Raw genomic sequence first — 25,006 nt, 5'->3', positions numbered from 1 at the left:
TAAATCTGAGGAATAATATTGCAGTTCAGTTTAAAACCAATGCATTTTCCTGTTATTATCATCGTTTGGATTTCAAAACCATCATCATCTCCATCCTGAATGGAGACACGACAAACAAAAAGCAGCTTTAAGGGACTGAGAACTACCGCGACTTTCAGGAATTGCGTCCCACATCTTTCATGATAATTTTTTTTGGTCGAGTGATGTCTGCACGCAAACTTAGTGAGAAAATTCATGGCTTATTCCTGGGCAATCTCTCTTAATCTTGTGTAGCTGATCTCCTTTGAATAAGGTTGCATGTTCTCCGCTTACAGCTTGAATACCACTTCGGAGGACGAATGGACTCAGCATGAGTAGCCTGTGGTGAAGCCGGATGTATTATTCATCCCGGCTGTGGGGGATGACTGCGACGCAGGCCACGCACGGAGAGCCCATGTTAAGAATTGACTTGTTATTTCAAGATCCTCTTGAAACTTCGATAGCAGGATATTAAAAGATAATTTTAGAGGGATTTCTATAATTAAGGTTTTAAGAAGATTTTAGTCGTATAGATTTATTCTCTCACGCTGATAGGCTTATCTCATAACATATCATCGTGTGACTTGTCCAAGAATGGACGCTGAATACCAAAACATCAAAGTGATCAAACCTTTCTTGACTTATGAGAAATTCTAGGTGCGAAAAAGCTATGATTTCCTGACTTTAAGCGGCAAAATACTTGTAATCCCTTTGTTATGACATCCTTTAGACACAAATAATACTACTTAAAAAGAAATATTCCCATACGTAGAATTTGGATAAATTCCAAAGCTGTTTCATCGAAGCCTTGACTGCACGCAGACAGCGATGCTCACTAAATTTCAAAACAAAGTCAGCAACTGCGCACGCGCTGTTGTTGAATTAGGTGAGGAGTAGTTGTGTAGTTACTCAGATACTGACATTATCGCTATCTCCCAAATCAATAAAAGAGTAAAGAAGGTTTACAATTATTTCTGGCGTAATGGATTGGGCGAGAAACTACGAAAGGACGAGAAATTTGTGTCCTTAAGCTGCTTTCCAATGAAGCCAGGTGGACTATCATGCTGGTAACCCTTTGACCCGTAAGAGTGGAAAGCATAGAATTTTTCCCAACAGTATCCCGTTATTTAGGGTCATAAGGAAAAAGGAAATGATCATGAACTCAGGGAGTTGCAGAGATTTTGGACATTAAAGGCCGATTTTTAATTTTGGACACTAGTGGCTGATTTTGGATTTTGAACACTAATGGGTAGTTTTGGATTCGGGTCACTGGTGGCCCATTTTTAACTCGTGAATTGCGCGCATGCGCAAGAGCGAGTTATAGATACGATGTGGGGAATGGCTTCGCTCGCTCGCTCGCTCGATTGGTCGATTCCTTTAAACTTTTTTTTAGATTTTAGGCTTTTGAGTGCATTTGATAGTTTTTGGCGAGCAATAAACAGACGAAATAGCGACCTTTGTTGCTAAGAATAGTGGTGGGGTGAAAAAGAAGCCAATGATAATCTTAAAAGTGTTTTTTTTTTTTTCGTTTTAGTTTCAACAAGCGGCGCCAGCGACTGGCAGGCATGCAAGGATTCACATTGAAATAACAGAACAACCTTTGTTTTTCATAAAATTGTAATTTACAATCCTTGAACTTGAAAACAATCCGAAGATTCATTGAAAATATCACTTACTGCGAAGCGCTCGGAGTTTACAGATGTTCAAAAGCTTTTTCTGTTAAGGCGTGAGATTGCGGACAAAATCGATCTTTACGTTTCGTCGCGTGTGTTTTTCCTGTGTGAAGCAACAAAAGATGCCGGCGACTGACGAAATAACAAGTTAACACGAAAATTAAATAGCACTTAAACAAACAATTTTAGCTACCGATTTTCAGTGAATTTTTAAAGAACAATTTTCTTTTAGGTTTCAAGACAATTTGAAGATTCAACATACATACAACGTACTAAAATGCGAAAGTTACACACCAAAAAATTGATAAATAGGCCTGAAATGAAATTCTATCTGAATTCTATCTATCTGAATTAAAACACCGACTCCAAGACCTGGGCATTCTACGCTTTCGGAATACCTTCACTCAAAAACACATGCCGATTCCTGTGATTTCAAGACCCTGTCAATCCAGGAATATTTACAACTCAAGATCAAGAAATTTAAATAATTGTGTCTCCATCTTTACTGGTGATTATGTTAATTCTCGTAGCTGTCCTTTTGTTCCGCAAACAATAGGAGAGGACGCACGATCGATTCCGGTCAGGATCACACCTCGCAGCGCAGTGCGTGGACCCAGTAAACCAGTAAATCGTCAACGAGCAGTGAAAGTAATCAAATTAACTAAGATTACTTCTCAAAAACGCCCCAATTACAGCTTCCCAAGTTTCTACATGGCAAATGCTCGATCGGTCAGGGACAAACTGGACGAGTTGACTGCCCAGCTTTTAACGTCTACCACGCCCACTATCTGGTATTATATGTGGGGTGGTGTATTTTCCTGTGTCCTCTGCGCAAGTGCAGCGAGATCGCACAATGTACATCATAGAAACACTAGACTCCGTAAAGACTTCTTATCCAGACTGTGGTGTAGTGTTATTAGGCGATTTTAACACCCAGGACATCACAGACATGTTAGCCAATCATAACCTAAAACAAGTAGTTATCAGACCCACTCGGGGCAATAGCATACTAGACCTTATTTTAACGGATTTTAGTGAATACTATAGCGAACCAATTGTCAGCGCGCAATTAGGGTCTTCGGACCATGGCTCTGTTCACTGGAATCCGCTTTCAATGAACCAACTAAACCCGCTGTGCGTTGAAAAGAAAAGGATCCCGATGCGTCGCTTTCCTCAGTCGGCAATAAGCGCTTTTGGGAGGTGGGCGTGTTCACACCGTTGGTTCAGTGATTTAGAAGTAGACGGTGACTCACCATCAGTTGACTCTCTCACTGACTCATTTACTAAGGATCTTTCATCAGCCAGCGATATCTACTTTCCGTCCAAATACGTGAAGATTCATCCAATGGACAAGCCTTGGATGTCACCTGAGATTAAGGCTCTCATATTAGAGCGCCAACGCGCCTATCTAAATGGCCCGGAGGAGAAATGGCGTCGCCTTAGAAATAAGGTCAGAGAGGTTATCACCCGCCGGAAATGCGAGTTCTATAAAAACAAAGTTAATAACCTCAAGAGCACTGACCCGAGGAAATGGTGGAGTATGGTGAATAAGCTTGCAGGGAAGGCTAGCAGCCCTAACGAACTCAGTTATACTGACGAGGAAGGCAGAATTATCTCTGGCGCGACTCTCGCATCACGCCTTAACGAGTTTTTTGTATCTGTAATATCTGACATTAAGCCACTTGATACAAGTGCACTGCCCTGCTACTTACCATCCCCTCAACCGCCCGTGATCGAGACACAAAGGGTCTACAAAAAGCTACTTGCCATCAGCGCCTTTAAGGCCCCTGGGCCTGATGGGATTCCGACTCGTATTTGGAAAGAATATGCTGCTGAGCTCGCTGAGCCGATCACGCGAATATTCAACACCTCTATTGCATCAGGCTCCTTCCCTACTGCATGGAAAGACTCTAATGTCACACCAGTACCCAAGGTTACGCCCATAACCGGTAGGGAAGATTTAAGACCTATCTCCCTAACAGCAATTGTCTCTAAAGTCCTGGAGGATTTCGTAGTTGAATGGCTAATTGAGGATGTTGTGCACCTCATCGATTTCAGCCAATTCGGCTGCCTCAAAGGAACTTCAACCATCTATTGCCTGTTGGATATGATGCACAACTGGTTGTCCTCTATTGACAAACCAGGTATGTTCTTAAGGGCCTGTTTCCTGGATTTTAGTAAGGCTTTTGACCATATTGACCACACTATCTTAGTCAATAAACTCATCCACCTTGGGGTCCGTGGTTTTATTATCCGTTGGATTTGCAGTTTTCTTTATGGCCGCCGCCAAGCTGTTAAGATTAAGAACATTGTATCCCCTTGGTTGCCCGCGCACGCTGGAGTCCCGCAGGGCACTAAGCTTGGCCCCATCCTGTTCCTCCTGATGATTAACGATCTCGCGATTGAAACTCCATTACTATCGAGCCACTGGAAATATGTAGATGACCTAACAATATCCGAGGTCATCCCATCAGGCGGTACATCGTCCCTTCAGAAAGATCTTGACGCCATTGCACAGTGGTCGTCGCGCAATAATATGAACCTCAACCCAAAGAAGTGCAAGGAACTTGTGATTTGTTCGCTTAAAACACGGCCAGATCTTGGCCCTTTGTGCGTCAATGGACGTCCCTTAGAACGGGTCTCCTCACACAAGGTCCTTGGGGTCACTATCAGCGACACTCTTGGGTGGAATGAGCACGTGCGTGAGATTGTCTCCAAAGCCTCAAAACGTCTTTACATCTTAAGAGTGCTCAAGCGGTCCGGAATTCCACCCGAAGACCTTATTAACATATTTTATGCCTTGGTACGATCGGTCCTCGAATACGCCTGCGTCACTTGGTCTACTAGCCTACCAATTTACCTCAAGGACATGATCGAAAGAGTTCAGAAAAGAGCTCTGCGTATATTATTTCCGGCGCTGAGCTACAAAGACGCCATTGTGGCTGCAAACTCCACTCGCTTAAATGTGAGAAGAGACGAACTCTGCAAGAAAGTTTGGGACGGTATCTGTGTGCCTGGGTCACGGCTGTACCACCTTATTCCACCAAAGCGCGCCGATTGCCACGTTTATGAGTTGCGCAACAAAAACCATGTATCACTCTTTAAATGCCGGACCGAAAGATTTAAAAAATCTTTCTTCCCAACAATGGCGTCTAACGCCCAGTCCTTGTAGTCAAGCAAACCTAAGCGTTTTTTCATTGGTATATAACTACTGACTCTTGTAATTCCCAGTCCCTTTAGATTTTTAGATTTTGAAGTCAAATGTAAGATTTTCGTACTTTTTAAATATTTGAAGTATGCTTGTAAATTCACATGTATTTCACCACTTGGGTGCTATTTTTTGAATACTTTTAATAAACCTTCTCAAAAATCTTGTTATCGATTGCACGTGACTTAAATCTACCCAGGCGGAGATCCAAAATGACGGTGGCAGGCTTGGCTTAGTTATATCACTCAAAACTCGTTCCCGTTTGTCTCGTTTGATAAAGAGGGAATCGTTAATGTTTTCATCAAGACAGTATTGCCTTGATTTTCTAATATTTACAACGAAAGACAGTAAATTTCACTTTTCACCCACATTTACTTCCAACCTTTTCTTTTGAACCAGAAACAAAAATGATAGACGTTTAAAACACGACATCATCCACCTTGTCAAATGTAATAGTATGATCATTTCAATTGTAATGCCTTCTTATCCCAACGTTACTTCGTTTCTTTGCTACATTAGCGAACACTGAACTACTGCTCGTACTCTAGATATGACAATCAACCACAAAATTCCCTAAACCAGATAACATTGAACATTATCTAAAAAATCATGTGTCAATTCACGAGTTTGCTCACAGAGCACTATGATTCATTTTCAACACTACTGGCCGATTTTGAACACCTATAGCCAATTTTGGATTTCGGACAATAGTGGCTGGTTTTGGATTTTGGCCACTAGTGACCAATTCGGATTTTGGATTTTGAATACTAGTGGCCGATTTTTTAGTTTGGAAACTAGTGGCCGATTTTGGATGTTGGATTTTGGATTTTGGATTCGGACACTGGTGGCCGATTTTAAATTTGGGACACTAGTGACCGATCTTGGATTTGGGACACTAGTGACCGATCTTGGATTTGGGACACTTGTGACCGATCTTGGATTTTGGCCACCAGTGGCCGATTTTGGATTTTGGACACCAATGAACGATTTTAGATTTTGGAGACTAGTGGCCGATTTTAAATTTTGGACACGAATGGCCTTTTTTTTTATTTTGGACACTAAAGGCCGATTTCGGATTTGGGCCACCAGTGGCCGATTTTAAGTATTTGGACACTAGTGGACAACTTTGGATTTGGGCCACTAGTGGCCGATTTTAAGTATTTGGACTTTTCACTAGGTTATTTTAGAGCCTTATGGAGGAATCAGGTGAATTTTATCATAAAAAAAAACAAAATCCTCCAACTTCACCCCAACCCCCTCCTCCAGGTGATAAATAATGACCAGTCCCTAAAGTCCCTGCACCTGTAAGCGCAGCTAGACGTGTCAAAAACTTATGACATGCGTGCGCATCTTCCTCTGATTCTTTACCTCACAAACCCTCTGAATTTGAGAGCAAGCCTCGTAAACCAGAGCAGAAGGACGGCGGTTGATCACTCCTTTAAAGATTTTGTCATATATATCTATCCAAATATCAACTTCCTTAGTAACAACTTCAGGTTGAATTCCAAGGATAATCAATGATGGCGGATTTACTCTGTGCTGCGCGAGTCGAGAACTCGACCGAGAGCGCATCGTGCACTTGTAAACCTGTTTACGCTGCTATAATCCCTAACATTGCCGTCTCAAGTTTTCTATGTTATACCACAGCCATGATGAATATTCTGACAATCTACGCTCTGGGAAAAACGTCGTCGATCTTAAAGCCTTTAAAAATATTACTTCTGAGCCTTGCAGTTTCTGACCTCTGCACTGGACTACTAAGCCTGCCTTTGAACATCGCTTGGCAGATCCAAATGCTACGATGCAACTTTGATAAGATCCCTGCAGTTTTGAATGTCTTTTGTTCGAATTTTCTGTATCTATCTTCGCTTTTGGGGCTAACTGCTCTAAGTGCAGATAGATTCGTTGCCATTCAGATGCCTCTGCGATACAAGGAACTTGTGACTCACAAACGAGTGGTTATCATAGTCATCGCAAAGTGGCTTTTCTGTGCTATTTTTTCAGTGCTCGATTTTTTCTTTACGCCAAAAGATTTTTCTTTTGCGATCCATTTTACAATAGAGTCAACTTGCTTTTTTCTTTCGACATGTTTTTCTTTCAAGGTATATTTGATAGCGAAGCTCCACAGGCACCGATTCCTCGCCCGATCACAACAGGTTGCTCAAAGCAATGAACGAACTCTCGCGAGACTCCGGAAATCTGCGCTTGGTACGTTTTGGATTTATCTCGTGTTTTGGGCTTGTTATCTGCTGAATTTTATTGTTTATTGCATTTTTCATCTAAAAAATGTACATACTGAAATGCAAACTCTAGAAACTTGCGCGGCGACGCTTGTATATGTAAATTCATACCTCAACCCTATCATATACTGTTGGAAGATGAGACCTATTCGACGAACCATGATGAACAGCCTTCGAGGCCTTATTAGAAAGTGATAACTATTTCAATGGAGAACAAAACCATTTTTTGTTTAACAAAGAACAATTGTACAGAGCGTTTTTCTCGGACCGACCGGCAGACATCATGTCAAGTGGTTGGCTTTCAGATCTTTTCTATACCGCCCTATCAGGATTTATTAGATATTTTTTTCACCAACATATATTGGTTCCATAATCTACTACTTGCTGATTCTTAACGTAGTTACTAGACTATTTTCTAGCTATCTTTTAGTTCTTTTTTTTTTTTACGATAAAAAGGTAAAACAGGAGCTGGTAAGCAACAGTCGCCGAAATAGCTTGCCTGCAGGTGGAAGCGGAAAAAATAAGAAACAAAATCATGTAGTGGTTATTTGAATAAAATTAATATCGACTTTGAAAAGTCTGTTCAATTCCGTATTTTCCTAACAAATATGGCCCACAAAACGATTAGGACTAGCAGGGGGCATTTGGTGGACGCACCACAAGTTCTGTTAAAAAATACAACAGATATCCCTGACATACGATCCTTCGTAAACAAATTCAGATTAATTTAACCCTGGCTAAGATCTAGCTAAAGCATTTGTAACGATAGTGCATTTGGACACTCCACTATGATATGAACACTGCACCTATACACCAAGCCATTTTAGAGTATAGACTGGAGGTAGCAATAAGATTAGACCGAAGCCGTATTGAGATGACTGCATATGAATAACTAATTTGCTTTCGATTCGGTTTCGGAGCCTCATTCAAGCTGGTAAAATGTAGTTTAATACTTCTCCCTTTTTTAAGTCAATCGAAAATTTTGCTGATATATGCATCTAATTGTTCAATCGCTTATTTACACCATTCTATGGTTAAAAGTTCCACTAATGAGACTATCCTTTTTTAATTTTTTCCTCCGAGATAACCCAGGCTATTCTCTATATATATATATATATTTTTTTTTAAATAAAACTATCGTAGATCATATGTACCAGACACCAGATGGAGATAAAATTAATGCAGGCGAAAGACACGGCATCTAGAGTCAAATCTAGTCTTCATATTGGAGGACAGACGCACGGATAACGTCACCATTAAGAGGCTGTCCGTGTCAGAACGGATAAGGAAAATTTCGACCAATCATCGATTTCCCTAAGTTTTTCACTGAAGTCAACAATGTTATCCCATTTACAAATATCACATTTATTTTGATCAATTTTATTAATTTTATTTTTTACGAGACAATTTCAAAGGTCACCCCAAAACTGCCCAATTTGTCTTTAAGTATCGAGCACTGCCAAATCCTTATTTCCCAATCTAGAAAGCTGATTATTTTACATATTTAAGAATGAATTTATTTCAATACTTCAAAGGTGAAGAGTGAGGAGTGAGGTACATGCGGTTGAAAGCTATTTTCTCTTACGTGGGACCTGATCTAGAGTCAAGTCTATTGCAGCTTAAAAGTACTTAGATAGAGCAAGTTAAACATAGAATAAAACTTTTGGGCACTCCTCATCCTGCGCCGTAGAGAGCTTTGTGAATTTCATAAATATCCGACGTCTTGATCGAAACCAACGATAACGCAGTCCGACCAGCAGACAAGTTTGTAAAGCTTAACAGCCCTAAAAGGCTTAAAGGTGCAGGAACAGTTATGTGATGGAGTATCAAGATCGATATTAACCATCATCCTGGCCTTTTTTAAACGAAATGAAAATACTTTTTAATTCCTATATGCAAATTAACTGCAGCAGATCGTGTTTATACGATACACGTCACAAACAGTTTCCGTAACAACATTTAGCCATTCAAAGAAGTGTTTTTAAGAATGTGGAAACTCAATTGTTGTATCCTTTCTTGAATGCATTACGTAAAATTTCAAGAGCCATTTTCTTTGAACACAATGCGCTAACGGAATCCAGTTTGTTTAGATAAATAAAGTTGTTCATTTCGCTCAAGTGTTTTTATCTCGATAAAACACGGTCCGACAGTTTATTAATATCGGGACCGAGAACCACCTTAAAATCAAATAGTAAATAATGAGAGGTTGGTACATCAGAAATAAGTATCATATCACCCTTACGCCGTTGAATTTGAGATATAGGTGTGCTGGAGAACAAACAAGGAGGGAGAGCTTTCTTGCGGTTTATAAATTATGCAAATTAGCTACAGAAAGTTATGTAATATGTAGTGTAGGACACATTTTTTTTGGCGTTTTCTTTATGACAAAGAGTTATGTGTGTGTGTTTTTTTTTTTATTTTTATTGTAGGAATTTTTTCCGCATTTTTAGGACAAAAATTTTGTATTATATTTTTATGACCATTTTCATTTTCTATGAGGCGCTAAAAAAGAGCCGTGTGTTTCTGTTTCAACTAATTACTGATTAATTTTGATAAAGAAAGTCGACGGCAGCTACATTTCCTTTTAATACAGGTACATCTCTTCAAAAACACACGAAGTGTTTTTTTCTTAAAGCTTATTAAAGTTAAAATTTTTTAACTTTTCTGTGTGGCATTTCTATTTTTGCGAAAGAATATTTGGCAAACTTGTTTATTTCTTCCTAATTCAATTTAAGTCTGTCGGGAACAAAACGATTTGTCGGCAAGATTTTCAGACAAATCCGAGACAGTGTTTCTTGGGACGTTAACTTTGTTAGCCCTAAAAATGCCTGCTGTACCCCCAAATTGTTCTCTTTACGAAATACTGCAAAGTCGGTTCTAGTGGGGAGGAAGTAGAGCATGTTTTGCTCTCCGAGTGTAACGCAGATTTATCCGCCCATTTGGCGAGCTGCTCCTTGTCAAAATACAGCGAAGTTACAGGAGCCAAGTTAATCATGGCTAGAGCGGGAATTCAGCATTTGCCGAGAAGTCAGCTCGAGAGAATGACCATCTGCCCGAGGCACAGACACTTACTAGGAAGATTCTAACGAGGTCCAAGATCGTGCCAATGCCCCGGCCATACTGGGAAAGTTACAAGTGTGACGGGCAGCCACGTCATAACTTTCCAAATAGCTGACAAAATAAGACTTATATTTAAAAAAATCGCAGCTGTAAGATCACGTAAGTACCATTAGCCTTGTGGCTCTCTCTAGTTCTGTTTCCTCAATTGTCAATACTCATATAAGTTTTTGTTGTTGTTAGTCACATGTACATTTCCCTTGGTTGATTATTGCTGTCGCAGTCGTAAATACAAAAATGCGTTTTTTATCATCAGATGAAGCTGGCTGTTATCATAATAACTCCCTCGTTGCTGCGACAAGAGGAATTGGTAAGCGGGTTGGTTTTTCGGTACGACATTTCAGAGCCACAATATGGCAAGGATGTATGTAATCGAATTCTGTGTCTGATGAAAATTTGCATCCGACGTTTCTGCAACGAAGGACACGACATTCTGGGAAACCAATGAAAGGTATATCCGCATGCGTTTGCGAAGTTGACGAGGCGCAGATAACCCTAGAAGTGAACAAGATAGATGGTTTTAGCAAGCTTCACAATGTCCAGTTTGAGGAGAAAGGTATTCGTGTGAGGAGGTCGTACAGAATAGGGCGTGGTAAGGAAATCTCTTTTGACCAGCTGGTGTTAAAGGGCTAAGGGGACACTGTTATCATTGTTAGTGAAACATTTTTCCCTCTTCATGATGCACGTGTTTATCAATTCTCAGATCCTGTGACAGAGAGTTCAGAAGAAAAGAATGACTGGGATGATTCGAATAAAAGCATGTTTGTAGGGAATCATTGCGTCAAAGATGAAAGGCCGTCAGAAACGCTATATGATAAGCTTCGTAGAGATTGGGTAGACAGGTTTACTACATCAGTCAACGTCACTGAAAATGAACCGTCTGAACCTACTTTCCACCAAAGTAAAAATGTCTCAATACCCGCGTTGCATACCGTCATTATGGGTTAGGCCCTGCACTGGCCACGAGCAGGATCCACTAGATTCAGTGACAAAGTTAAGAAATATCTAACTGCAAAGTTTGACCTAGGGGAACTAAGGCTAAAAGCTGACCCTCAGCAATTCTCAAATGATATGCGCAAGACAAGAGATGAGCAGAATAGACGGTTGTTTGAATAAGACGAGCGGTTGACCAAAAGCCAAGTACAGGGTTTCTTTTCTCGCCTTGCAGCAAGCAGAAGAAGGCAACAAGCACACTCAGAAATCGAGCACAATCCAAAGGAACTATTTCTGGAGGAAAAAGAAGCTGAAAGACAACAGCTGATGGTGCAGATTTCTAACGAACTGAGGCCGCCACACCCTCTGTCTTACGACGCCTTTAACTTGTGCGAGTGTACAAGGGATAATAAGCTGAGTCTTTTTAATGTTTCACTGCTTAAAGAAATCTTTTCTGAAATACCATTTAAATCAAGAGATAGGAAAAAAGACCTGATTGAGCAACTGGTTTCCTTTGTACAAGAATGTCAATGCTTTAATGAAGTGTAACACGCGGGCTGCGGTTGGGATGACTGTCAGCATTGGGCCCTGGCAAACCAGTGATAGGGCATTTAGAGTGAATTTGTTGAAGAGCAATGTGCACCGCCTCTAAGTACCCTGATGTACAGTTCTATATCGATGAATGAAAGTGCTTAAAGCATTGACATGTAACTAAACCCGTGAAAATCATTTTAAAATTGGCGCCTGTTATTTTGTAGTCATGCCTTTAATGTCAAAACGAAAAAATCGTAAGCCTACCGTGACCGTGAATCATGTTGACCCTCACTCTATAGCATGTACGAGCATTTACAAAAGAGATTTTCTCTATTGCCTCCTCGAAATTTTCTCAATGATTTATGCCTTTAACTTAAATTACTACATTCGCTTACCTACTTTTGGAAACGTTTATTAAATTAAATATACCAATTTCTATCGGTTACATAATTTCTCAATTTCTTCTGGGAGATTTACATACTCTCGATGGAGAAACCTCAACATATCGTGATATAAATGCCGAACTAAATGTTTCTCTAATCTGAGTTCACCAGCCATGAGACAATCTTCTAATGCTGGTATTGCGTGACTAGGCTAGTTAACGGCAGTCCACAGTCACGCTTAAAAATCTCCACGGCGTTAATCATGAGAATCAACTAGCTCACAATCTAAAAAACTTTCACAAATAGTAAGACAAAATTTTTCCCCAAGTAAGGGTAAATTATTTTCCTGAAGAAAAACGGCAAAAGAGGTTTGAAAAGATTATGCACAAGATAAAAACACTTACGCGAAATGAACAACTTAATTGTAAAAAAAAACTGGATTTCCTTAGCGCATTGTGTTCAAAGGAAATGGCTCTTGAAATTTTACGTAAAGCTGTCGAGAAAGGATACAACAGATGAGTTTCACATTTATAGGAACACTTCTTTGAACAGCTAAATGTTGTTACGGAAACTATTTTTGACGCGTATTATAACACGAACGCATGAAGCTAATTTGCATATAGGAACTATTAACGAAGTATTTTTCCGGAAAATTTAAACCATTTCGTGAAAAAATGGCCAAAATGATGAATTATATCGATCTTGATACTCCATCCGATAATCTTTGCGGCACCTTCAAGTATTTTAGGGCTGTTACGCTTTAGAAACCTGTCTGCAGGTCGGACCGCCTTATCGTTGGTTTCAATCAAGATGGCGAATATTTATGAAATTCGCCAAGCTCTCTACGGTGCAGGATGAGGAGTGCCCAAAAGTTTTATTCTATATTTAACTTTCTGTTTCTAAGTACTTTTAAGCTGCAATAGACTTGACTCTAGATCAGGTCCCACGTAAGAGAAAATAGCTTTCAACCGCATGTACCTCACTCCTCACAAATTTTAATACTCACGATAAGGTATTTGGACAGTTTCATAACTCGGTAAAAATTTTATAGAATTCAATCATTTTACCTTTAAAGTATTGAAATAAAGTAATTCTTAAATATTTAAAATGTAAAATAATCAGCTTTCTAGATTGGGAAATAAGGATTTGCTAGCGCTCGATATTTATAGCTTAATAATAGGGGTTACAGAAAGAAAATTGGGCAGTTTTGGGGTGACCTTTAAAATTGTCTCATAAAAAAATAAAAAGAATGAAAATGATCAAAATAAATGTGATATTTGTACATGGGATAGAATTTTCGACTTTCACTGAAAAACTTAGCGCATGCAGGTGCTCAGAACAATACGAAAAATAATACGAGGTTTCAACCTGCAAACTTGAGTAAATAAATGGTCTCAGTACCCCTTTGGTTACGTAAGCCACAAATTTAAAAAGGCAGTCATGTGGAAACGATTTATTACCTGGTTACGACCTTATTTACGATGTTTATCTATTGTAATTGTATCAAGATTTTTTTTCTTCCCACCAAATATCTTTCGACTTAGCTTGAGAGGAACTCGGTCGAAAGCCAATCATGATATTTGAAATCTCAAAATTTATAAAATGTAAGAAGGAAATTCCATTTAAAGAAACTTAGAATGTTAAACTCATATTTCACGACCATGGGCCAGAAATAAAAAACCGTGATTTGGAAGGTTTTGGAGCTGCATACTTTCCGATTATCGCTCGGAAGCGTTACAACTGAGATATGAGAAAACGTGTGAAACGTGAGATAGGCCGTAAGTAACACTCAAAATACATGACCTGTATGTTTCTAGCATCATCAAAGTCACAAGAGCTCAAATTGGCCGGAAAATAACACATTTTTAATTTGTTTCCAATCGATTCAATACCGTTAAGATGTTTCCAAGATAACAAATATTACATTTATGTGCGGTACTGGGTATTGAGTTGTTCGAACGGAATACAATTTTCGCAATACCGGCTTATCACCATAGAGTCGGTTCACTTTCTGCCGCATCACCATGAAATGTCTCGTATTCTGACGTCTCAAAGAGCAAACACAATCTTAAATCGGACGGCTAACACAAAAAGATCCTAAATAATAAATATACCGGCCCTCGGGTAATTTCTTCAAAGTAAATCTTATTACTTTTATCCCGACCAAAGTTTTTCCTATGGCTAAATGTTTTATTCCTTCTTCCTATCTATTTTCATTGTATACGTCCATTGCTTGACAGATAATAGCTAAAAAGTTTACTCTCAAAAAACAAGCTCAGTGCTATTATGTTTAGTGAATTTCCTTTGCAAATTGAGGAGGCACCTTCGGCAAACTTTGATCAAGGTTGTTTTTTGACACATGTTTTGACAACGGTGAAGCGAAACGAAAAGCGCCTCGCGATCGATTAAATTAGTGAAATCGTGCAACCGAAGCGACAGTGTCTCCGGAAAAAGGACAAGGAGGTTTTTTCGTTTAAGCAATTTAGGAAATTGGAAAGAAGCACTTTTCCGCATTAATTAGGCAAGCGAATAAAGACCAGTTAACTTGAATTTTTCCCGGAGAAACTTCCTTGACAGGAATTGTGAAGCTTGGAAGCCGGAGTTTCTAAAAAAAGAAAAATTATATGACAACGGAAGACATTTTATCTGAACCAGATCGATTGACATAGCCCTTAAATATGTTCTTTAGAATTGGCGTCTTTTAGGATTCTTTATTTAACCGAGGTCCGATAAAACCAGTCCATAGATAAGGGTTATCAGATGTTTATCGACCATTGCGGATGGAAAGTCAGCTCGGTTCTCAAGAAATGTCATTGAGAGGCGTAAATTAACAAATATCTGCGATTAAGCATTTTATCACTTGACACTCTGATGTCATGAAAGTCCTCATGTAAATTCCTATCAAGCATCCAGTTGACCAATCAAATAGCAAGATTTTGTGAGTTCAACAAACACAAATGGACGTGTCATCCGTCCTCTGACAACTGCTATATCGGTTTCGCAAATTTTACATAATAATATTTTCACCTGCACATTCGAATGTGTATAAAGCTATGAACAGCGATCTCCTCTTTCATTTCCTACCAATTGGAAGAAAACGCTGTTCTCGCGCCTAGGAGAGGTTCGACTACGGCTTAATTTGCTCAATCGTCGACTTCGCTCGGATTTCTCTCGGTAGAAACACATCTAAGGACTATTTGCACTCGCTGGCCGGGGCTGAATTTAAGTTTTCAACCTCACGACAGATTTCGGTCCAAGTTTCCATCATCATCTTCCTCCTGGAAGAGGACGCTTTTCGTCATTTTTCTGTTTTAGAACACTGAACTTGACTGAGACTTGTTGTGCCTAATTCGGCCTTGATTTCTCTTCGTTCCAACTTGTAAGAAGACGCGTGTGGGCCAGGCGCGTACAAATCATTGACTCTGTAATTTTTGAATCGCATCCAACACATTTCGGATCAAGTCTCCACCTTTACGAAGAAGAGATCAACAGTGCTTTTCAGCTTCACTCGAGTTCTATTGAACCTCACCTCAGTCCTTGATTTTCCTTAGTTCTTCGTTGGGATACACATCGAACGGAATAGAAAGGTCCTCTGAACTCACAGAGGTTAGAGGTTTTGAACTGGAACTCACACAGAAAAAGGTCAATTTTCCAAAAAGTGTCCGCGCTTTAAACGAGTTCCACTAGACTTGGTAAAACCCTCTATCTGTCTTTATTCTGCTGCGAGAGACACTTTTATCACCCGTAAAAGTTCGCTGGACAGAGTTTTGATTCACGCCTCCCACAAACGGTTTGTCAATCCTCTGCGCTTTCTTGGATAAAACCCGATTCATTATCTTTCAGTTTTATGCCAGCTAATTCATGAATTACACAGAGGACAGTGAACCTTCTAAAATGGCAGATTCGCACTTACCTGCTGTAGTCGCCAACATTGTCATCGCTGGCTTTCTGTGTTATACCACCACTATGATGAACACTGTAACAATCTACGCGCTGTGGAAAACCTCTTCATTGTCAAAACCTTTGAAAACATTGCTTTTAAGCCTTGCTGTATCTGATCTTGGTGCTGGCCTTCTGAGTCAGCCAATGTACATCGCCTACTTGGTTGAAAAGGATTTACGATCCAAGAATCCTAAGACTCTTGACGATTTTTCTACAATCATATCCAACATCCTTTTTTTAACTTCGTTTTGCAGCATTACAGCCTTAAGTACAGACAGATTCCTTGCCATTCAGTGGCCTCTTCGTTACCAAGAAATTGTGACCCACAGACGAGTAGTGATTCTTGTCATGGCAATATGGCTAACCACTGTAGTCTTTATACCGATCGATGTCCTCGTGATAAGCCGAAAATTTCCAAGTGTCTCTACCGCAATTTTTTTCACCATCCATTCGCTGTCCTTTTTTACTTCCACATTAACTTCTTTCAGGATTTATTTAACAATTAGGCGTCATAGCATTCAAATTCAGACTCAAACACAGCATGTAACACAAAATAACGGCCTGGTAAATATGGCGAGGATAAAAAAATCCGCTCAAAGCACTATTTGGATTTACCTCGTATTTTGGGTTTGTTATCTGCCCTACTTTTTTGTATATGTTTATGTTTATGTTGAATCTATTCCTCCACCTCGAGAGCTACTAATGTTCACGGTGACTCTTGTACTTGTAAATTCCGCCCTCAATCCTGTCATCTACTGCTGGAAGATCAGGCATTTTCGACCCTCCATCCTAAGAATCCTTCGAAAAATAACTAATCGCAACAACTTAGGCGAAAGATCGGTTTACAGCTTTGACGGATAAACAAAGATGGAAAACTCTGCGACCTTTTTCGGAAATATTCTTACCATCATTTCTTGTCTCGCTGCATTCGAGGCATTAAGGTTAAATGGGGATCTTATCAGCCGCTTTTTGAAAAGAAGCCAAGGGAAGGCAAGTGAAACTTTTTACAAGTTCAGTTTGGGAGCCCTGATGAGGAAATATTTTAAAATCGATATACTTCTTTAAACGGGGAAGATGACTCACAGAAAACAAGGTGAAACGTTCTCTTGTATTATTAACTCAGACAAAGAAAAATTTTAAAACTTTTAAGCGTCATGAACGAGAAGGTTAAAAGAGGACGAGGCAGCTGGTGAATTAAAAACCGCAAAATCGCATGCATTAAAGCAACGCGTACTTAACGAAAAGCATAGGAGAAGGTGAAGTACAGTAAGGAGACTTTAAAAAGAACTAGAAGTATGAATTAAATTGAAAAGGGGTGGGGTGAGGCTCTCATGGCTGAATAAAGTGAAGGGCCTCAGAAACGATCATAAGTCTAAAAGGAAATCGACAAGACGAAAGTTGATATCTTATAGGGTATGTACATGTGGATAAAAATGGATAAATGGATAAAATACAGCGATTCTCATGTTTACAAATAGGCTGGGATATCTTGCATGATCAACTGTGATGCAGCCGGAAACTGTAAGAGGTTAAACTGATTCAACTTAGACTTTTCTCTCAAATTGCTTCAACATTGCACAAAAATATTGCATTTGCTTTGCTTTCTAACCTTAAGTCTCTTTACGGATTTCACCACAGTTCGTTTCGTGCGACAGAAAAAAAAACTCCCGTAAAGCATTGCAATAAGTTCAAAAATTTAATGGAAGATTAATTTTTTGAGACAGAAATACCATTATATAAAAGAATATAACTCCAACTCCAATCGACCATGTAATATCCTCTTCTTTCCATTGTCATGATTTAAAACAACAAAGCCTACATTGGTGAATTCGAATGCGCTTTTAAGAATTGTAAAGACTCTCGAACGAGAAGGTTCAATAAGGCTCAGCACAGCTGTTCAAAGCTGTTTAACCTACGGTTTTAAATGTGATTATTTATCGCGCTTTTAAAATGCATCCTCTAACTTAAGAATAACAACGTGTTTTATAAAATAACGACGTCTTAATGGAAAGGTCCGACTCCTCATTAACGAGCGACATTTACACACGTATCAAATTCACCCTTTCACAGTCCGAGCGTTTTAGAAACTTTTATCATCCTGTGGTCTGGATAATTAGTTAAAACACACTTATTATTGGCAGTGTGAAGTTTTAAACGATTTCTGTCAGTTTTATTTGCCTTTTTGCGTTCCACGCCCCATTTTACAATCTTTAATTACACTTAGCAAGCAACAAACTGACAGCAATCAGTTAAAAAGGAATTAAGTCTTCATTAAAGTGATGGAAAAGATCGTTGGCTTTTAAAAAAATATTAAAATTATCCATCTCTGCGATGGCTATCTTTTCTTTATTTACTTTTTAAACGAAGTGTTGGTTTAAATCGTTCTCACAAAGCCAACGTTTCAAAAAGCTACTGAGGCCCATGGCTTATTCCCATATCTAAACGATGCTAAACCTACGTATTCTTTACCAAACCATGATCAAATTTCGTTTTTCTCTGAGCTATTGCCTTACTCTTTCTTTGAAGACTTAGAGCCGATTTTCTAGCTGCCAACTGGATTTAATTCGCGGCCCAGAAATCACCACTCAACACTTTGAAAGTTACACTCTTTTTTGTCCATTTGAAGCCAGCGAGATAAAGCTTTTTTTTCAATTTGTGTAAGTTAAGTTTGGAATATGGACGACCTCCCTACATTTTCTAAAGTGTCCTCCGCTTTTACACGCGGTTTAAATTTTTTCTGTGTAATCAGATATTGAGCTGAAATAATAGAACCTTGTATGTATCGAGCTCATGCATCCATAATTTTTCTTTAGCTCGGTGGTAGAGTATCGCTCCGCGAAAGAAGGTTCGAGGTTTCTTTTCAGAAGATCAGGCTCAGAATTCACCTTTTTTCGTAATATATTCATGGGCTAAATCTTTCAATGGAAATGTAAATGTAAAAGCCCGTAATACATTGACGTGTGCTTTTGCGTTAAAAAGGGGATCCTCATGATGTCCAATAGCTGGACTGGTATAACTTTTCTGTTGTCTCAGTCGTCTTTAGTTGCATGATTTCTGTTCGAAGTAAGAGGTATCTTCCGATGGTTTATCGTTTCCCATTGATTTCATATCCTCTGAACTCGAGACTTAAAGTTAGCCTCGCTCACATACCGAAATTCAAACAGATGTAATGAGGAACTGATGATCTAATGGTAGAAGATACCACCGCCCCTTTTTAAAAGCCTCGAGTTTGTCACGAATCCCCAAATATATAGTATTATACGTAAGAAGAACATGAAAATCATGTGAAGACATAATTGTCTGTGCTTTTATATCTGAGGACTGTGGCGTGTCTTATCCTTAACTTTAGTCGGTGTCGTGCGTGCCGGATGGTACTCCTCGATGACTTCTTTACGTGTCGAACTTGTCTTGTTTTGTTGGGTTTTTTTAATATTTAATTCCCAATGAAAGGACCAATCAGAAGAGTATAGGTTGTTTTCTTAGTGCATAACTTAAGCGGGGTCGTCATTTCTAATTGTAACTGGAAAAAAGCCTTTGTGAGAAAACATCATCTGTTCAGTGTAGAAAATTGCCTTCTGTAATTGCCCTAGCATTGTCAACTGTGTAAATAAGTCGACTTTTGTCTCCTGAAAATAACTAGTAACAATTTATTCAACCTTGGGTTCAGCAAAAATAAGGCAGATGTCACGAACGTTCCTGTTAACTACCTTATTATAGCCAATGAAATAGCAAAGTTTACCCTTCGATGAAAACCTGAACACAATGATGGACAGTTTCATTGACAGTTTCCTTTTCTCTCGTCATGCTTGCATTGTCTTACATGTTCTGCAGACGGTGTACATCTGCAAAAGTACAAATTAACTTCAAGTGCTCAACTCTGAATGCTGGACTGTGACTTATTTAAAACGAGATCAACCGACCTGGCTTGGCTCTAATCAGCTGTGGAAAACCTCTGTTAGTTGAGCAACTTAACTCACGCAAATTGAATCCGGTCCGACCTTTTTTTTTATACAGTTAAGACCCGGTTTACGTTACTACTTTGCAGTGCTCCATCTCTCAAGAAATATAGTACGATCATGGAATCATTTTGAAAGTGACTCAGCTATTTTTTCTGAGAGATAATCATGAATAATTCACTCCCTGGCACGGAATCACATAATTCAAGCTCGAAGACTTTACAAGATCCGTTCTACTCTGTTCTTATGGCTAATGCTATCCTCAATATTTGTCTCTGTTATCCAACCATTATGATGAACATTCTAGCAATTCAAGCTTTGAGAAAAACGCCTTCGCTGTCAAAAAATTTAAAAACATTGCTTTTAAATCTTGCTGTTTCTGATCTTAGTGTTGGCGTACTGGGTCAACCGCTGTATATCGTTCGGCGAGTGGGCCAACTACACGGCAACTTGCATAAACTGCGTACTTCCTTTTCCATTGTTGCCAATGTCCTCTTTCTATCGTCTTTTTGTGGTGTAACGGCCGCGAGTGCAGACAGATTCGTTTCCATTTGGAAGCCTCTGCGTTATCCCCAACTGGTGACTCACGAACGAGTGGTTATCACGATCATTGCAATATGGCTTTTAAGTGCATTTCTTGGACTTGCGAATGTGTTCCTTCTCACAGAGAAGATGTCTTTTGTGATATTTTTCATAATCGAATTATTTTGCTTCGTTTCCACCACATGGTTTACTTTAAAGGTTCATTTAACGATCAGACGTCAAAACTTACAAATTCAGGCTAGAGCACATTCAGCTCAAAACAGCCATATCACGATAAAAGATGCCACGCTTAACAAATCTGCTCAAAGCACATACTGGATTCACTTTGCATTTTGGGTATGTTATTTTCCCCAGTTTTTTGTCAGCTGTTTACGTCAGTTTATAACGCATCCACATCAACAACATACTTTCATGATGATACTCGTGTCTTCATGGACACTGGTCCTACTGAACTCTGCGCTCAATCCAATAATTTACTGTTGGAAGATGAGAAGTATTCGGCGAACCATGATAGACATTCTTCAAAGTATAATTCTAAGGATCAGGTTGGGATTACCATTTTGAAGGCAACTAAAAAATGACGTTGAAGTGATTCATACTGCTGAGAACCTTTCGTGAAAAACAAAGAGAAGAGTATACACAGTGAGAACTTGACTTCAACTGGGAATCATTTTATTTCACCTGAACCAATTTATGACTAAGTTTTAACTTGGAGATCAGAAATAATCAAACAGCGGATGCTCTAGAGGGCCACCCAGCCGAGGCAGGACCGCCACCGACCACTGCCCTGCTCCGATGAGATCGATGTCTTGGCAGGAAGGATGCCCTGGATTAGGTCAACTAACAACTGATATCTGACCCCCCGATCCTTCCTTCAATCTCCCTCTCCATTGGAAAAGATCAGGATACCCAAAGGAGCGCCTCAGTGAGCCTCTGCTTTTGCAATCTATTGTATATGAAAACATACGTGATTTCCGTAGTTATTAGGCCAAAACAGCTGTGGTAACGGCATTTCTGACGCTTATCTGTTCTTTCCAGAACGACCCTGTAATATGCATTAAAGACATAGTAATGTAATAAGTAGCAGCCGCATACACTGAGTAGGAGGGAATCGAGGATGGCATGTAGCAGTGGGGGAGAAGTTTTGAATTTTTCCCCCTCCCAGAAAGCAGCAGAGAACGGAATTGATTTCAAAGGACCTCCATGGCCTCCACTTCGACCTGTATGCCACACGTGACTGCATCATAGTTACATAGATATTTACATTAAGGTTCAACTAAACATTGTAAACTGTAATCTCTTGGATTTGAACAGAACAGGTTTGCAAAATTAAAGTCTGTCTGAAGTATAACTTGTATTGGATGATCCATTTGGCACTCATTTTGGCTTGTCACTTACAATCACATGATAAGTTTGTTTTGTACGTCTAAAACGCCAACATTAGAAAAATTAATCAATGTGTTTGGCATTTCTATAGACATAATCGTCAGACATGACAATGCTCAACTTCTGGTGTGCTAAAACATGGCTGGTTACACAAACAGCGGCATAATAACAGGGTGCTTATATTCGCCCGTTCAAGGATCATCAGTGAAAAGATCAAATACGTAAAGTGCTGCGGGGGTGGCTCTTTTTTGTGATTTATCCACCCACTCTACTCTATTTTCGGATAGACCTGCCCTCTATTTTCAATGACATGCCAACTGAAGTAGAAAGTCTGCAAGCTTTTCTCGTTGGGATTTCCAACTTCTAACACTGCATTATGTAGATTGGCCGTTAAGCTAGAAAATCCACTGCTTTATGGCAGAAAAGTGGCCGGGAGCAGCGCTTTGAGGAGGCCGGTCTTTAATTACATCTGGCCCTTTTGTAGCACTGTATTGACGTATTCATACCTAATGCGCCCACCACGCCGGTTTTCTTAATTATTATGCGTAGATGTGCGGCCCTTTTGCACGATGACACAAAAATTGACAATTAATCAAATCTAGGACAAATTCTTCGAGTCAAAACCGTTAATCGAATTTTGCCGCCGAAAAAATTAAATTTATATGTTGGTTATAGATTATTCAAGGGAATTAAAAGGCACAAATTGTATCACAACATGATAATGAACAAGTAATATCAGGCTTGTAGCCTGTGGCTGTATGATTAACATGATGACGCCTGTTGGGTGGAAGGGGTGGACGGACTAGGAAGGGAAGGAGTCCTTAGGACGTGCACACCTTGTGAACTTATCGATCGCTCTTTCGTACACTGGATCTCTTTCTTCAAATGAATAGCCCAGCAATTGCCGCTAATTTTCTCTTTTATACCCGAGTCAGTCTTGAATGATCAATTTAGTTCTTACATTATGACATGGTGCTGGCCAACGTTTTGTCATGGTACATTAACTCCAAATAGTTTTGAATAAAAATAGATAAATCTGCATTTAAGAACCATGTGTTGTGGGTACCGAAGGGCTGTTTTGAGAGCCAACAAGGCAGATATCACTAAATGGCTCCTTGACTTAAGTGGTTATAAATGATTGATCACTTGTTGGGATTCAGTTGACTTATTCCGTAATGCGACGTTGTGGAGTCCCATACTTGTTTGTCTCATCTGGCGACAGAGAGCCAGGCAAATGAAGTAAACTAGCGTGCTTATGTTCTAGCTTCCATTCGGCCCCGTGTTCTTTCCTGCGTCATGAACCAACACAAAGATGTTAGCCGAAGTTGGAAAATGTGCAATGCAAATGTTCGTGAAATCGTGCATGTTCTCCTCGAAACTTTAAATATTCTCTCGCTTCAGTGACTCCGCTCGTAACATTAATCAGTGTAGAATATAACGCATTGCTTATGAACCTTTTTATTTTAAACGTTTTTTTTTTGTTTTTGGTCTGTATGTTTGTAATCTCACAGGGTGACATTTTCCGAAGGTTGGGCTCTTCGAAGGATCCTTAAATGTGGAAGTAGCAAAATGGCTATTGAATAGAAACGAAATTAATTTAACTACTTAGAGTAAGAAGAAACTAATAAAAGTGATTACGTTAAGGGATGCCGCTGCGGCAAACAGGTTAAGTGACTGATTTTCAAATCGGAAGCTTCAGGTCAAGCCTTAGCCGAAGTCCTATTTTTGTAAATTGTGTTCTTCGGTAAGAAACTTACTGTCACGGTGCGTTTCTCCCGCACCGGAATACAGGAGTGCAAATGGGTTGGAACATAAAGAGGTAGCTTAGGGTGAGATCCTCCAAGAGAGATCTATAAGTAGTGCTTCTGGTCGTTTTATGTACTGTAGACACCCGGAAAACTCCGCACTATGTAAGCTATGAGGCACTCGTGTGTAAAGCAGGCCCAGCTAAAGAACAATAAACAGGAAGTTGGCTTTATTCCAATTGTGCGTTTCCTACATACAGTCGAACTTGCATGTATTAAAACTAAATACAGGCTCCACAGATTAGGGGTATGATGAAAAAACGAAAATTACAGTGATTCAGGGAAAACAAATGTAGGACTTTGACAACTAACCGCTTAATGCGGGGTGACCGTTTAATACGGAGCCACTTAAAGCAGGTTCGGCTGTATGCATATGGTGAGTGCAGCGCCCCCCCCCCCTTAATTGAGCCCCCTCCCTGTTAAGCCCCCTTCTCTACATCAAGCTTCTTTCTCTAATATGTTTTCAACCTGGAAGAGGGGGAGGGGGGCGAGGGGCTTATTAGTTTCCTGATTGTTTGATTAAGATGAGCCGTCTAGTTGCCTGAGCTTGAAATCGTATTCTGCAGGAAAGATTAAGAGTTTTTCTGTATCAAAGGTTTTCTACGTTGGTTTCTGTTTCGAAAATGACTCAGCTTTTAAGGCGGGAATAACATCTTCCAAAGGTAGAAAAGAAACTTTCCCAATACAGAGAAACGACAAATATATTTCTAATCCTCTTGTCTGAACTTTATGATTACTGACCCCTCTCCGGTCGTTTCTCAGGTTTACGGGTGTTGCTTTTTTGATTGCGGAGTTGAAGTAAGATGCTACTTACCTTTGAAAAATTGATGCTTTTAAATAATGATATACGTACACAAGTATATTTTCCTATACATTCATTGAACAAGTTCACAGGTACACCAGGGACATGATTATTCAATAATCAATCGCCTGAGAATGCATTTCAAAATAATTAGGGTTTTCATTACTCGTAAGCTAATTCAATTCGATGGTAAAAAGCCTTACATTTGTGAGTCTTTTCTCTTGTGATTCAAAGTTGTCTCTGGCAATGCGATAAATAATTTACTTCGACAAAATATTTTCTCGGTGATATTGGACGAAGATTTAAAAAAACAAAGAAAGAAAATCTGTTATGTTGTCTTTGTGATTCTGATGAATAATCGAAAAAAACGCCATTGTAAACGATCTCGCTTCATTTAATTAAGATCAGTCATTAGTAAAAGCAATTCCTTGTAAAGGATGTGGTTGGGCTGATCCGGAGTACGTGA

The 25,006-nt window shown here is 39.5% G+C and overlaps 2 protein-coding genes across 2 annotated transcripts; both read left to right on the top strand.

Annotated features, from left to right (window-relative positions):
• Positions 1 to 15,131: 15,131 nt before the first annotated feature.
• LOC113672488 (adenosine receptor A2b) lies at positions 15,132 to 17,050 on the top strand. The gene has a single exon (XM_027188775.2). The coding sequence runs from the start codon at positions 15,968 to 15,970 to the stop codon at positions 16,907 to 16,909; it is 942 nt and encodes a 313-aa protein (XP_027044576.2). The 5' UTR covers positions 15,132 to 15,967; the 3' UTR covers positions 16,910 to 17,050.
• A 3,122-nt stretch (positions 17,051 to 20,172) lies between these two features.
• On the top strand, positions 20,173 to 21,248 carry LOC149039266 (adenosine receptor A3-like). Its single transcript, XM_089183946.1, has one exon. It carries the CDS (start codon positions 20,173 to 20,175, stop codon positions 21,109 to 21,111), a length of 939 nt encoding a protein of 312 aa, XP_089040072.1. The 3' UTR covers positions 21,112 to 21,248.
• Positions 21,249 to 25,006: the final 3,758 nt, after the last annotated feature.

This window comes from Pocillopora damicornis, chromosome 10, assembly GCF_964200805.1.
Source record: "Pocillopora damicornis chromosome 10, jaPocDami1.2, whole genome shotgun sequence".
Classification (NCBI taxonomy): Eukaryota; Metazoa; Cnidaria; class Anthozoa; order Scleractinia; family Pocilloporidae; genus Pocillopora; species Pocillopora damicornis.
The sequence above is the reverse complement of the archived record's forward strand: the minus strand, read 5'-3'. Positions and strand labels throughout refer to the sequence as shown.

Bases quoted from the DNA above. Each gene is read 5' to 3' on its own strand.
- LOC113672488 (XM_027188775.2), top strand. From the start codon at position 15,968: ATGAATTACACAGAGGACAGTGAACCTTCTAAAATGGCAGATTCGCAC.
- LOC149039266 (XM_089183946.1), top strand. From the start codon at position 20,173: ATGAATAATTCACTCCCTGGCACGGAATCACATAATTCAAGCTCGAAG.